Here is a 14,688-nt window from a genome sequence, read left to right on the forward strand (position 1 = left end):
ATTTCCCCATGGCCCAAGAGCAGGAGGGAGGCAAATGAATATTGCTGCTGAAAAGGCTCCTGTGAGGTTGCTGAGTATTTCTGTGCTCCTTCTCTCATCTTGCCTCTCATGAGCCATGGGAGCCTGGCACCTCTGTCCTAATTGGTCATTTCTCTTTCTCTGCCACTGCAGGCTCAAGGCAGCCTCATTACAAGCATCTCTCCCTTACAGGTGATTTTAGTCTCTGATGTGTGTTTAAACCCAGGTTTTAGAGGGCTCTCAGTGATGAAGAGCAAAGGACTGTGGGGATTTTTTTTTGCAGCTTGTTCCCATCCATGATTAATCTCTGAGGAAGCAGCAGAAAGTGTTTGACACTCCAGCTTCTGCTCAGGAGGTCATGCAGCTTCTCAGCTTTGCTGTAAATATTTCCATTTCTTGCTAGGGAGGCTCCCATCCCCATTGTTTAAATAACTCAGTTCCTGCTCAGCCTTTGCTTTTGTTTTGGTGTAGTGTTTGGTTATTATTTTCAAACAACTTGGCTCCTAAATAGAGCCACAGAGTGGTCTGGCTTGGAAGGCACCTCCAAAGCTCATCCAGTCCAACCCCCACTGCACTCAGCAGGGACATCCTCCCCCAGAGCAGGTTGCTCACAGCCTTCTCAAGCCTCACCTTGAACGTCTCCAAGGATGGGGCCTCAACTACCACCCTGGGCAACCTGTTGCAGTGTTGCACCACCCCCACAGTGCAGAACTAGTTCCTAACTTCCAATCTAAATCTGCTCTTCTCTTATTTCAAGCCACTGTCCCTCATCCTATCCCTGCAGGCCTTTGCAAGCAGTCCCTCTGCAGCCTTCTTGTAGCCCCCTTCAGGTACTGGCAGGCTGCTGTTAGTCTCCCTGGAGCCTTCTCTTCTGCAGGCTGAACAACCCCAGCTCCCTCAGGCTGAGGTCACTGCTCTCAGCTCAGAGCAGTCACACTATCTAGGCAAAGCTCTGGGCCGTAGGTTTCATGGGGACTTGAGCTGATGGTTGTTCAGGCAAAGCTCTGGGCTGTAGGTCTGATGGGGACTTGAGCTGATGGTTGTTCAGGCAAAGCTCTGGGCTGTAGGTCTGATGGGGACTTGAGCTGATGGTTGCTTAGGCAAAGCTCTGGGCTGTAGGTCTGATGGGGACTTGAGCTGATGGTTGCTTAGGCACAGCTCTGGGCTGTAGGTCTGATGGGGACTTGAGCTGATGGTTGTTCAGGCAAAGCTCTGGGCTGTAGGTCTGATGGGGACTTGAGCTGATGGTTGCTTAGGCAAAGCTCTGGGCTGTAGGTCTGATGGGGACTTGAGCTGATGGTTGCTTAGGCAAAGCTCTGGGCAGTTGTGGTGGGTTGAAATTTACACACACCCCCCACCCCCAACATTAACTTTGCCAGACCAGCTCAGTTGGAAGCAAATGTTCAGCAGAGCTCAGCTAAGCTGGTGTCTGAGAGGAAAGCTAGGCCCAGGGTTGAAGAGTATCTGTCAGCTGAGCTTTGCTGCTGGCCACAAGCCAGGTCTAACTCATCTTTGCATTACGGAGAGATGTCCTGCTGGAGACTCACTCACTTGTGTTGCACCAGCCATGGGTTGCTTGTTTGAGAGAGGGGGAAGCAGGTCTGGGTCCTTGTAATGTCTTCTGCATCTTCACAGTGGCTGTTGGTGGGAAACAGCAGACTCCACAGCTTTGGTTTAGCAGTTGTGATCCAGCTCTGGGGTGGGACCCTCTGGGTCAGTGGCTGTTGGTGGCAGTGAGGATTTCCTGAGCTGATCTCTACATTTCACTGCTTTTCTTTCTTTTCTTTCCAGGTCCAAGCTCAGTGAAAAACAAGAAGAAGGGTAAGTTTGACCTTTCATTTCACTGGCTGTGTCTGTGGTGCCTGGCTCTGAATTCTCTTTAGCCAGCAGGAGGGAGAAACCAATGACAGGTTTCCTCTCACAGCATCAACCAGGCTGGAAAAGACCTCAGAGATCATCAAGTCCAACCTGTTACCTAATACCTGACACCTCCTGACAACCAAACCATGGCTCCAAGTGCCACATCCAAGCCTTTTCTGAATACCTCCTGGAAGAGCAGGGACTGATGCAGTGCCTGGTCCCACAACAAGGACCGTGGACTGCCACAGTGCCATGGCAAGACTGCATGAGCCATGGGCACTCTTACAGCAGTCCTGAAAAGCTAAAGGAAGTGAATTACCTTCTCTAGAAGTAATTCTGAGGGTGCTCCATATGAAAGAGTTGAGTGGATCTGGGTCCTGTAGCAGCTGTCAGGAGCTGCTTGCTGTTTGCCAGGCAGGTGGATGCCTCCTTCAGACCCCCCAAAGGCAGTGCAGATAATGCTCTGCACCTCCCTTCTGCTCAGAAGGGTTCCTTTGTGTGGCAGCCCACAGGGATTTGGGCTGACTTGCTGATGCTCCTCAAGCTGTTTGCCAAAGGCTAATTGTTGTTTTGGGGTTAAAGATGAATTGTTGTGGCTTGAGGTGTTCAGGAGGCAGCCCCAGGTTCCCATGGGCTGTCTGAGGTTTGTTCAGGACTCCTGGAGATCACTTCCAGTGAGGCACCTGGAGCTTGAGCACGTCAAAGGGTCACTCCACCCCAATCACAGCCCAGAAGTCAGCCATCTCCTGGGCTGCATCCCCAGCAGTGTGGTCATCAGGTCGAGGGAGGGGATTCTGCCCAGCTGCTCCACTCTGCTGAGACCTCACCTGCAGTGCTGGGTCCAGATCTGGGATCCTCAGCACAGCAGAGACATGGAGTGGGACCAGAGGAGGCCACAGAAAGGATCCAGGGGCTGGATGCCCTCTGCTGTAAGGCCAGGCTGAGAGAGTTGGGGTTGTTCAGCCTGGAGAAGAGGCTTCAGGGAGACCTTCTGGTGGCCTTTCAGTGCTTAAAGGAGGTGATAAGAAATCTGGGGACAGAGTTTTCAGCAGGGCCTGCTGTGATGGGACAAGGGGGGATGGTTCTAAACATTGAAGGTGTTCAGAAGGAGACTTGCTGGGGTGCTTGGTGCCATGGGTTAGCTGTTTGGGTGGGTTGGATTGGTTGAGGGGTTGGACACGATGATCTTGAAGGTCTCTTCCAACCTGGTTTGGTTTATTCTAATAAAGGTTTATTCTAATAAACCCACCAAACCCATTTCACAATTCCACACTTGTGCTTGTAACCATCAAAACCCTTCTGTGCAGGTTTCCAAAGCTGCAGTGCAGGCTCCCAGAGGGTTGTGGCTTGTGGGAGGTGCAGAAGCTGTGGTCAGCTCGGGGTGATGCTGCCTCTGAAGCCTGAGCAGCTCAGCATACTGAAGTGCTGGAGGCCAGCAGCTCGTGGCCAGGCCTGTGAGGCAAAGCACTGACTGGTGCAGTGCCAGCTCTCTGCTTACTACCTGTGGCACTTAATGTGCATTCAGTTAACAAACAAAATGAATCAGCTGTGCAGCACTTTGCTGTGTGCCTTCAGACCTGCCTGCCTGTGCATGGCCTGGGCTCCAGCCCGGCATTCACGACCTGCAGCAGGCAGAAGCAGCCAAGCTCTTTGCCACTTTCCTAGCACACCAAATTGCTCTGAATCCTCCTGTGATCTATGTTTGCCCTCAGAAGCAGCACAGCATTTGCTGTGGGAGAAGCTTGTCCCAGGAAAGCTCTGGAACCCTAACCCCTGTGTTAAATCAGCCCAAGTAATAACAAATGATGGCTGTGGTGGTGGCAGCAGTTGTGCAGTAGCAGGGGGACCTCACAGAGCTGGATTGCATACAGCTGTATAAAATAGTTTAATGTTATGGTATTTTTCAGAGTTAGAGCTTATTGCCTGGTGAGTGGTGGTGGAGGGAGACTGCAGCATCCCTCTGATGACACAAAGCTGAGGGCCCTGGGGCTGTTCAGCCTGGAGAAGAGCAGCCCGAGAGGAGAGCTGATCAATAGCTAAAGGGTAGGGGACAAGAGGATGAGGCCAGAACGTGTTCAGTGGTGCCCAGCAACAGGACAAGGGGCAGTGGGCACAGAATGCAACACAGGAAGGTCTGTCTGGAGATGAGGGGGGGAAAAAGTCTTACCTGTGAGGGTGCTGGAGCAGCCCTGGAGCAGGCTGCCCAGAGAGGCTGTGGAGTCTTCTTCTCTGGAGATTTGAAACCTGCCTGGACATTGTGGACCTGGGCAAGCTGCTGTGGGTGACCCTGCTTTAGCAGGATGATCTCCAGGTGTCCCTTCCAACCCCCACCTGTCTGTGAGGAGCTGCTGGTCCTATCTGCTTTGAGCTCTGGAGCCTGCCTTCTGCGGGTGGATGCAGCTGGAGATGTGGCACAGTGAGACCTGGGTGCCGGAGACCCTCCCTGGGGAGCTGCTGGTGCTGGAGTCCCCTGGGTTGGAAGATGAATCAAGAGCTTTGTGCTCACTGAACATCTGGGTTCTAGCCTTGGGACTTTGTGAAAGGAGGTCCCACCCGTGCAGAGATGCAGCTGCAGCTGCTTGAAGGAGTAACGCAGGGGAAAGAAGCGTCCCTGCGTGGCTCTGGAGGTCTGTGCAGCACTTTCCCTGCTGAAGCAGCAGCAGCAGCAGCAGCTGATTTGGTAGCAGACAGATTTCTGGGGCAGATGAGTTAAACCAGCTGGAGTGGGTGTCCCTCTTGGGAAGGAGAGCAGGGAGTGACAGCAGCCAGATTCCTGACGTGCTGCGTGGGATCGGTCCCCGGGATGGCCTCGACGGGAGCGGGTGGGAACGAGAGGAATTCACTCAGTGTGCTCCAGGGGAAATAGGTGAGGGGCTTGGTGCAAGGTGAGAGCTTCCAAAGCATCTCCCTCTCCTGAGGAGGAGGAGGAGGAGCACTGCTGGATTAGAGGCAGGCTGGCTTGCTGCCAGCTCTGGAGGCTTTGGCTGCTCATCTGGGCAGAAAGGCTGCTGTGAATTATTCCTCCCCTTAAGCTCTGTGCTGCCCTCCTGGGATCCCTGTGTTACTTTAATCACCCATCCTCGGTTTAACTTTGTTCTCTGCATATGGAGACTAAAGCACACCATTGTCCTGCACTGGTTTCCACATGCCAGGGGCCAAGTGGAGATCTCCACTTCTCTGCTGACTGAAATGAATGGGGTTTTGTTGTTGTTGTTGTTGTTGTTTCTCTTGTAGTTTTGTTCCATGCCCAAGATGGATGTTCAGCAGGGAAACAAATATATAAATACACTCATAAACCATCCCAGGGCCCATTATTTCACATCCTAACTGCTGCTGTCATCTAGGAAAGCATTTAATTCTGTCCTACAGAGGGTGTTGCTTCAGCAATTGAAGCAATTTGGCTGTGTCAATAGAGCCCTGTGGCATAAAAGTGGTTTCAAAGCTGCATGTTCGAAACTCCCTCCAAAGAACTCGATTTCTGGCGGGGGGGGCTGGAAAACCAGGAGAGCACAGGTCAGGCTTTCCCTGCAGACCTGCCTGCACTCTGCTCTGTGGATGCCTGGTGAGGGTTTCCTCACCTGGCTGTGCTGTTTCTCACCCTGTGGGGGAGTGTGTTTGAGGGTGGTGGCAGTTCTGCAGCTCCTTCATCCTCCTGGTTGGGTTAGTCCTCGCCTTGCCCCTCCATCCAAATCCCCACCTGCACACTGAGCTCTTTGGAGGCACTGTGCCGTTTCTTTGTGTGTGTGAGGTGCATCCTTATCTCACCACGGAGCTATGGATGCCTCCTGCCTGGCCCTGGGCGCTCAGGAGCTGGTGGGAAGGAGCTGCAGTTAAGCTCTGAACTGCCCTCTGGAGGCACCTCTGTCCTTCAGCCAGGAGATCCAGCCGTGGGCACTGTATACAGCAGGTGGAAAAGCCTCTGCCTGCTCACCATTCACACCCCAGTCAAACAGCAAATGGAGCAACTGCAGAGTGAGGCACCTCGACCTCTCATGCTGCAGGGCAATGGAAGCATCCTAACCTTGCCACCGAGGTGCTGCCAGCTCTCAGGCACTCTGCCTTGGAGGGTTGCAGGAGCTCCCAGCCCTGTGCCAAGAGCAGAGCTGCCAGGCCAGAGCTCTGAGGCAGAGACCATCTGAGCCTCCCTGTCTTAGGAGGCCTGGCAGAGTCCTTCTGCCCCACTGAAATGTATTTACTTAATGCTGGAAGGAGCCTGGGAGGTGGTGATCTGCTTCTGCCCTGCTGGCAGCGTTGTCCTCACAATGCAGAGCTCTGAGACCTTCTCCTGCCCTCCAGCCAGCACTCAGCTTCTGCTTCCCTTGTTCCTAGAGCTTTCCTGTAGGGAAAACACCCTCTCATAGTCAGAGTATGGAGAAGCTAACGTTTGATCTTCTGTTTTGCAGGTAAGAAGGCTGGTCCTCCAGGGCCCAATGGTCCCCAAGGGCCACCAGGCCCTCCTGGGCCCCAGGGTCCCCCTGGCATTCCTGGCATCCCGGGGATTCCTGGCACAACTGTCATGGGACCACCCGGCCCCCCTGGCCCACCGGGCCCTCAGGGACCACCTGGGCTGCAGGGCCCCTCAGGTAACTATTTGTCTCCTTCTCTGCTGAGAGCCTTTGCACATCATCAGGGTGCAGAAGATGCCTCAGAGTCACAAAGCAAGAAATAAGCTCCAGGTTTCCATCTGAGGGCAAGGAAGGGTCCAAAAGCGAGGGTGCAACATCCTCGCAGAGGGCTTGGGTGCTCCTGGGCTCATCCTGGCACCCTGGTGGAGATGAGAGGAGCAGCAGAATCTCTGCAGCCCTTTGGTAGCCCAGCAGCTGTGGCTTGGGAGTGGTCTGGGGAAGAGGATGCAGAGAAGGAGCAGGCAAGACCTGCAGAGCCTCAGCTTCTTTTAAACCTCCCACTGAAGTCAGCCAGTGGCTTAAGTCTGTGGGTGCAAACTGGGTGCAAGATGTTTCTTTCCCCTGCTGGCTTGGTCTTTGTGTCAGTTCTTCTTCAGCTGATGCAAAGCTTGGCATCCATACAGGGAAGGCTTGTGCCTGGCAGAGCCTCTGAGTGTGCCCAGGAGCCACATGAACCCAGGCAGCTCCCCTCCAGGACCAACCAGAGGGACCCAGGAGTTTCTCTTGCAGTTCTTGGTTTCCTTTTCCCTATTGTTTCTCCATGTGCCACTTACTTGTTAAAATCTCTGCATTTAACAACTCTTTCACAGGCAGATCAGTGAAAGTTCACACCAGTGTTGTTGTTTTATATGTGTGTGGAGTATTGGCTCCAGTCCTGGGTCCAAGAGAGGCAGGGAACTACTGGAGAGAGTCCAGTGGAGGCTGTGAAGGTGCTGGGGCCTGGAGGATCTCTGTGGTGAGGCAAGGCTGAGACATCTGAGGCTGTTTAGCCTGGAGAGGAGCAGCCTGAGTGAGGATCTGATCAATGCTGATCAACAGCTAAAGGCTGGGGGACAGGAGGATGGAGCCAGACTCTCTTCAGTGGTGCCCAGCAACAGGAAAAAAAGACAACAGGCACAAACTGGGAACAGTTTGTTCTGAACATGAGGGGAAAAATTGTTTCCTGTGAGGGTGCTGGAGCAGGCTGGAAGGAGAAGGAGGAGATAGGCTTGGATATGATCTGGGCAAGCTGCTGGGGGTGACCCTGCTTTAGCTAGGTGATCTCCAGAAGGCCCTTCCAACCCCCACACCACTCTGGGCTTCTGTGACCTAGGAGATTTAGGAGATTTAGGATCTAGGAGATCTCTAGGATAATGTGAGAGCCCAACTTTAGAGTGACCTGAGTTGACTTTCCTTGAAGGAAAACAGTATTTGAATTGCTTTAAAGTAACAGTGAAAACAAGCATGAAAAGATCCATCTCCAGAGAAATCAGGGGGCTCACCCTATAGCTCAAAAGAAAACGTGGTTGACCTCCTCAGCGTCTCAAAGCTTGCCAAAAGAGAGGCCAGGAGCAGCATGAGGTCCTTAGCACTCCCAAGTGCTGCCCACAAGCATCTCCTCTCTAACAATCTGGCTCTCGGAGCAAAGAGATTTCAGCACACAGCCCAAGTGCAATGAGTGACCTGAGTTACTGTGCAGTGAGGCTTGTCCTCTTGGCAGCCCAAAGGCTTAGGGTTTGGGGTTTTGGGGTGTTTTGGCCATCACTGCTCAGGAGGATTGTGCAATTTGTCCTTCTCATGGAAAATGGTTGACTAGCCTTGGGGAATGTTGATGGTGATAGATAGAAAAAGAGGAAGAAACCAGGGAAGATTGGGGGGGACTCTTTGTTCTTCTTTAAGCTGCAGCCATACCACTGGCACTGTTCTCCTCCTTGAAAAGAGGGAATGGATTGATTGTTTGAGGGGGTAAAACAACTTAGAGTTTACTGCAGCTCTTTCAAGCTTCCTCTTCAACGATGTGAAATTGCATTTTGCAGGTGCCACAGACAAGGCTGGCTCCAGAGACATCCAGGTTGGTTGATCTTCTTTCAAGGTGACCTTCTTTCCAAGGGGCAAACCCCAGCTTTGGCTGGGTTTTGGCAAGCATTGGCAGCTCTCTTAGCTCTACCTGCTGCTCCATGGTGCAGCTCTGCCACAGCCATCTGTTAAATCAGAGCTACGTGGGGCGACAGCCTGAGCTCACCCTTTTTGCTGCTCTAAGGAAGGCCTTCTTAGTCTATCTTGGGCTTCTCACCTCTTCTCCAGTGCTTAAACACATTGTTGGCAGCTGCTCTGATCCTCTTGTTTCATTTATGATAGAGCATGAATGCTCTCAGGGTCCTCTCCTGCCCCTCTGCTGGTCAGCAGTGCCGTGGAGGCGTGTGGAGTGACTGCAGAATGCCACAGAGCGTCTCATTAACTTTAAATCCCTGTGATCTCATTTGCAGCCAGCTGTGGTCCACCTCCAAGGCCAAGGCTCAGCAATCCAAGTCAAGAATGGTAAGGATCTCATAATGTTGGCAGTTATGTAAAGGGCTCATTCTGCACCCTCGGGCTGGGAGCTGGGCCCAAGTTCATCCTGTTTGGGTCCAAGATCCCTGATTGTCCCTGCTCTTAGCTTCCCCATGAGACACAGTCATAGAATAGGTTGGGTTGGAAGGAACCTCCAAATCTCATCTAGTCCAACCCTTCTGCAGTCAGCAGGGACATCCTGAACTAGATCAGGTTGCTCAGAGCCCTGTCCAACATGACCTGGAATGGTTCCTGAGGTGGGGCGTCTGCCCCCCCTCTGAGTAACCTGGGCCAGCATCTCACCATTCACAGCACCAAAACTGTCTTAGTCAAATTTCCCTGCCCAAACCCTTCTGCTGAGTCTCCATCCCTGTTTCCCTCCCTCTTCTATTTATCTCCCAGTTGATCTCTGTCCTTTAATTCCCAGTAACTTCCCCACTGATCTCTCTCCAGCCTCCAGACCGATGTTGTGCCTCCTCCACCCTGCTCTTGTGTCGTCAGTTTTCCCCAGCCCCTCAGTGTTCAGCCTCCTTTCTCACTCTTCTATTTTAAGCCCTCTGTGTATCCTTTTCCTGTCTCAGCCCCATTAACCTTTGTTTTTTCTCAGTTTTCCCAGTGATTTATGGCAGGGGAAGGCACAGCTGTAGTGTGAGGACAGAGAGGTGCAAAGCCACCAGGTCCTCCTGTGTTACGCTGTAGCCATGCACACCTGCAGCCTCTGGGGTTCTTTGTGCATCTCATCCCCCCCCAACAGGGACTCCTCAGCTCAAGAGAGACACAGAACTACTGGAAGGAGTCCAAAGGAGGCTACAGAGATCCTGAAGGGCCTGGAGCATCTCTGTGATGAGGAATGGCTGAGAGCCCTGGGGCTGTTTAGGCTGGAGAAGAGCAGCCTGAGAGGGGATCTGCTCAATGCTGATCAATAGCCTAAGGGCAGGGGGCAAGAGGAGGGGATCAGACTCTTTTCAGTGGTGTCCAGTGACAGGGCAAGGGGCAACAGACTGGAACCCAGGAGGTTCCATCTGACCATGAGGAAGTATTACTCTCCTGTGAGGGTGCCCTGGAGCAGGCTGCCCAGAGAGGTTATGGAGTCTCCTTGCATGGAGAGATTCCAAACCTGTCTGGACACTGTGATCCTGGGCAGGCTGCTGGGGGTCACCCTGCTCTAGCAGGGGGGGTTGGACTGGATGATGTCCAGAGATCCCTTCCAATCCCCACCACACTGGTATTCTATAACAGCCTTGAAGCCTTGAAGCTCAAGTCCTGCTGAGATGCTTCACATCCACAGGCAGCTCTTTGCTCTCCTCCTTCCTCCCCGGATCCCAATCCAATTTCTGCTCAAGTTCTCATCTTGCCAGCAGCTGGAGCTCATTCATTATCTGCTGCCTCCCTGCTCCTGGTGTCTGGCAGTGCTGGAGAGGAGCTGGCTGGCTTGTGCCCTGCCTAAGTCCCCACATGCAGCTCCTCAGGGAGAGCAGTGCAGGTACCTTCAACCCAGACCTGGAGGGTTGCAGCTCCCTCTGATTGGTGCAGCAGGGACAGGGCTAAGGAGTAATTATCTCTTCATTAACAAGAGGCCCTGATGTTCATAGTGTGCAGGCTGCTCATTGCCCTGAGTGCCCTTCCCTGCTGCTCAGGAACAGTCCATCCCCGTGAGCCATTAATGCTGTCCAGCTGACAGCCAGCAGAACACAGCCTGGGCCAGCCTGCAGCTGGGGGAGGGAGCTGCAAAGTAGATGAAGGCTGAGGGGGAAAGAACCATAGAAGAACCAAGGAAAAGACCTTTAAGATCATCAGGTCCAACTGTTTGCCCAGCACAGCCAGGTCACCACTAAGCCATGTCCCTCAGCACCACATCTCCATGGCTTTGAAACCTCTGCAGGGATGGGGACTCAGCCACTGCCCTGAGCAGCCTGGGCCAGGCCTTGACAACACTTGAGGGCAGAATTGTTCCTTACCTCCAACCTCAGCCTCCTCTGGCACAACTTGAGGACATTTTTATCTTGTCCTGACACTTGTTACTTGGTAGACAAGGCAAACCCCCACCTGGCTCCAGCCTCCTTTCAGGGAGCTGTAGAGAGTGAGAAGGTCTCCCCTCAGCCTCCTTTTCTCCAGGCTAAACATCATCAGTTCCTTCAGCCACTCCTCACAAGACTTCTGCTCTAGACCCTTCACCAGCTTTGTTGCCCTTCTTTGGACATGCTCCAGCCCCTGGGTGTCCCTCTTGAGGTGAGGTGCCCAAAACTAGACACCTACAGAGAATGGCTCTGCTCTGGGCTCACAGTGATATGTGTCCTCTGCTCATTGACCCATCCAGAGAGTAGAGGTCTCCTCATGGTGTCAGTTATCCCCCTGGCTCCACCACCAAAGGAGGGGGTGGTGGACCTATGAAGTCCCTGATGTTGAGGACCCCGATGAGGGCGTTGGCAGCTTCTTGCTTTGTTGCTATTTGGGGTTGTGAAACCCTAGGAGATGTGATGAAGGAGGCTTTTTTTGGTGTTAAAATAATGCTGATTACAAAGTCAAGGATGATGAAGTCAAGGAATCCCAGAATTAAACTCAATTGTGTACCCCTAAGCTGCTGTCCCAAGAGATGGGTGGTCCTGTAGCTGCACACAAGTTTTTCCATGCTGCTGTTGCCTCCCTTGCTGCAAGGATTAGTTTTCTTCTAGGGACCATCCCAAGGCTTAAAGTGAGGGTGAAGGTTCTGTGGAGACATTCTGCTGAGAGCACAGAACCACAAAGACCTTTTAAAACCCTCAAGTCCAACCATGAACTCATTAACCATTAACTAAAGCATGACCCTCAGCACCACATCTTCCAGCCCAGCAGCTCTGGGTTGGGGGCAGGCAGTTTGGCCACTTGTTGTCCTCAAGGACATACCTGGTGATGTGGTCCTCAGCACACAGTCTGCTGAAGCTCCCCTTTGTTTAGTGTGGAAACTGGGCAGAGAGATATGGGGAGGGGAATAAATGAGATGGAAAGTACAGAGGAGATTTCATGGTGTCAAGGCTGGCTGCTGTCAGCTGAGCATCTTTGTTGGAGACTTGGATACTGCCCCTGCCTATGCTGTAGAGTTTCTTCCAGGATGCCAGGGAAGCCACCAGTGACAAAGCTTTTACAAGGGCCATGAACAGCTGCTCTTCAGGAGGAGCCTGAAGAACTGCTGTTGGGATTACAGCTCTGATCTCATTTGGGATCTGTGGCTGATCGTAGGGAAGTAGTGGGGAAAATCAGTCCCTGAGCTCTTGAGGGAGAGAGGAAGACTCAGCAAATACCTGATTGGCATGTGCCAGATTGTCTTTGCTCCAGAGTGGGGATGACACTGGGAATGTGTTTTCAGGCCTGTAAAACACTCAGACATGGTGCCAGGCTCCATTTGGTGTCAGGAGGAGGCATCCAGCCTGTATCCAGTGCTGGGGATTAACGCAGCCTAGCTGATTTTCAAGCACGAGGAGAAAAGCTCTCCACAAGGACCAAGAGAGATGAAAATCAGTTGTGCTGTGCACTTGTGGAATGGGTGCCCACCAGAGTCAGAGCTCTGGAGAGGAGCCCAGATTAACTCAGCAGAGTCTTTACCTCTGGGGGGTTTCTCCCCAAGTTTCCTTGACTTCTCAGCTTGGCTGTGAGGCAGCGGTAGCCGTGCCCCGGCAGTGTCTGTGTGTTTTGTGTGCTCCTGCGCTCTCCATCCTGACAGGTACTGAGTGACTGCCGTTTTCTCATACTGAGATCTTTCAGGTGGAGTCCTCAATGACTGGTCTCGCATCACTATGAACCCCAAGGTGTTTAAGCTGCATGCCCGCAGTGGGGAGCTGGAGGTACTGGTGGACGGCACATACTTCATCTATAGTCAGGTAGAAGTGAGTACGGTCCTAGGCCTAACTCCTATTCTTGTGTTCCAATGGAAGCCTTGCATGAACCACGAGAGGGCTCCAGACAACAACCAAATGCCAAGAACTTGCCTGTGCTTCTCACTGCTTCCTGCTCTAGGAGATGTGTGTTGGAGGAAGACTTTAGAGTTTCCCAGAGCGAGGTCACACCTTCCTCGCCACCAGAGCTTAGTTACCCAATCCAGACCCCACACACCACCAGCCACCTTTAGTTAATCCTCCACGGTGCCTCTGCAGCCATCACCAGCCCATCTAAACCTCCCTGCAGCTCCAGGACCTTAGGCTCTGTGCTCTAGCAGAGATGTCAGACCAAAACCCTGGCAGCTCATGATGGCTGTGAAGCCACGTCACTCTTTGTAAGCTGAAGTCTCTTGGCCTGCGTGGCTCGGCCAGACTCCGACCCAGGTAACTCCCTTTTGCCTCCACCTTCTTTGTGTAGCTCCAGACCCACACATTTGGTTCAGCAGCTGCTTTAGCTGGTAGTGATGATGGCTGTATGGACCTGCTAAACAGAGTAATTGCTTGTTGTAGGGTGGTTAGTTTAGAGCTAATGAAGATGTCATTTCCTGTCCCCAGTCAAATGGTGTGCAAGAGGTGGACCATCACCTAATGCACCACTCCAGCATCTTGGAATTCTTGGGCAGAGTTTCAGAGCTGTGTGGAGTAGTTGCTACAAAGCTCTCCCAGCCCTTCTAGAGCTGCAGGGTGTCCATCCACCCATGGACTAAAAGCTTGTCCTAGTTCTGGGGCAGACTATAGCCAGACAAGTGTGTGACAAGCACAACCAAGCAACTTCCACCTTGCTTCAGGCTTCTAATCATAGATCAGAATGGTTTGGGTTGGAAGGGACCCTTAAAACTCATCCAGTCCAACCCCACCACAGTCAGCAGGGAGAGCTTCAACTAGAGCAGATAGCTCAGAACCCCAACCAACCTCACCTGGAATGGTTCAGTTCAAGCTGGACCTGTTCATCTGGCAGCCCCACTGGGACAGTGCCAAATCAGATGAAATGAGTCATGGATGTCATGTTAGGGGCTTTTCCATGGAGCTGGTTACTGTTTGGTTTGGATGGGGACAGGAAAGATAACCCTACCTGGGCCAAAGCAGACTTGGTTCCCAAGTGCTTAATGCTCATTGCTGGCCACCTTGTCATGCCCCTGCAGCCTTTGTTATTTGCAGTCCATCAAGGAACAAAGGGCACTCAGGCCTGTGTGGCTTCTGTGGCTAGGGTGTAGTGTCAGGAGAATTAGCAGATGCAACCAGAATGGCTGGTCATCTTCTAGAAGGAAGAAGCAGCTCTGTGGGGCTGACCTCACTCTGGGCAGGTCTTCCCCAGGCACCCTTGAAGTTCTTCAGAAGCAGTGTGTAGGAGGTGGTTAAGTAGCAAGTGGTGGAGTCACAGGGACTCTGGTGCTAGATCTGCAAGTTAAATCAGTGCAAACACCACGAGGTCCTTTGCTCCCCAGCCTTGGAGGCTGGGAGAGTGGCTTCCCTGCTGTGCCTTTGCAAGCACCTCAGGTCCCATTGCAAAGGCGACAACTCCCAGTACATCTTAGGGCGGTTTTGATGTCAGCACTAAAGGAGGCTCATGGGACCCATAAAGCAGGACTGGCCAGGTAAGTGAAAGAGGCCTTGAGCTGAAATGTTTCTGTCTGATTGTTGGATGAGAAGCTCTTTGTAGCAGGTAGGGTTGTCTTAAGGCCTGTGCAGGTCTAGTTTCTCCTGTGGGAAGCCAGGTCCGAAGTGAGGATCCATAGCTCAGCCTCAGATAGGTGGATGGATTCGTGGCTGCTTGTGTTGGTGTGAGGCGGAATGCAGAGCTTCCTCCTGTTTGGGCGGCTCGGGGCTCTTCTGCCTCCAGCAAGCCGCCCTGCCCTGAGCCTAGGTGTCCCGGAAGGCCTCGTTAGCAGAGGCTGCTTCCACCTGCTTACCGAGAGGGACGCGGACTGGCCCCGCGCGCCCAAGCCCAGCCCCTAACCCCTTTC

At 52.8% G+C, this 14,688-nt stretch overlaps 1 protein-coding gene across 5 annotated transcripts in view; it reads left to right on the forward strand.

Moving 5' to 3' along the window:
* Positions 1–14,688, forward strand: part of EDA (ectodysplasin A) — a 90,229-nt gene that overhangs the window by 74,170 nt on the left and 1,371 nt on the right. The window contains exons 3-7 of one of the 5 annotated variants that reach the window (XM_068157611.1): positions 1,810–1,839; positions 6,282–6,461; positions 8,300–8,334; positions 8,750–8,801; positions 12,543–12,673. In XM_068157611.1, the coding sequence (XP_068013712.1) occupies positions 1,810–1,839; positions 6,282–6,461; positions 8,300–8,334; positions 8,750–8,801; positions 12,543–12,673 (428 nt within the window). The remainder of the gene's footprint in view (positions 1–1,809; positions 1,840–6,281; positions 6,462–8,299; positions 8,335–8,749; positions 8,802–12,542; positions 12,674–14,688) is intronic. The other 4 variants (XM_068157610.1, XM_068157608.1, XM_068157609.1 and 1 more) reach the window with 4 other exon arrangements.

Source organism: Melanerpes formicivorus, unplaced genomic scaffold (assembly GCF_026170545.1).
Source record: "Melanerpes formicivorus ecotype bairdi unplaced genomic scaffold, bMelFor1.0.p_v2 SCAF_37, whole genome shotgun sequence".
Classification (NCBI taxonomy): domain Eukaryota; kingdom Metazoa; phylum Chordata; class Aves; order Piciformes; family Picidae; genus Melanerpes; species Melanerpes formicivorus.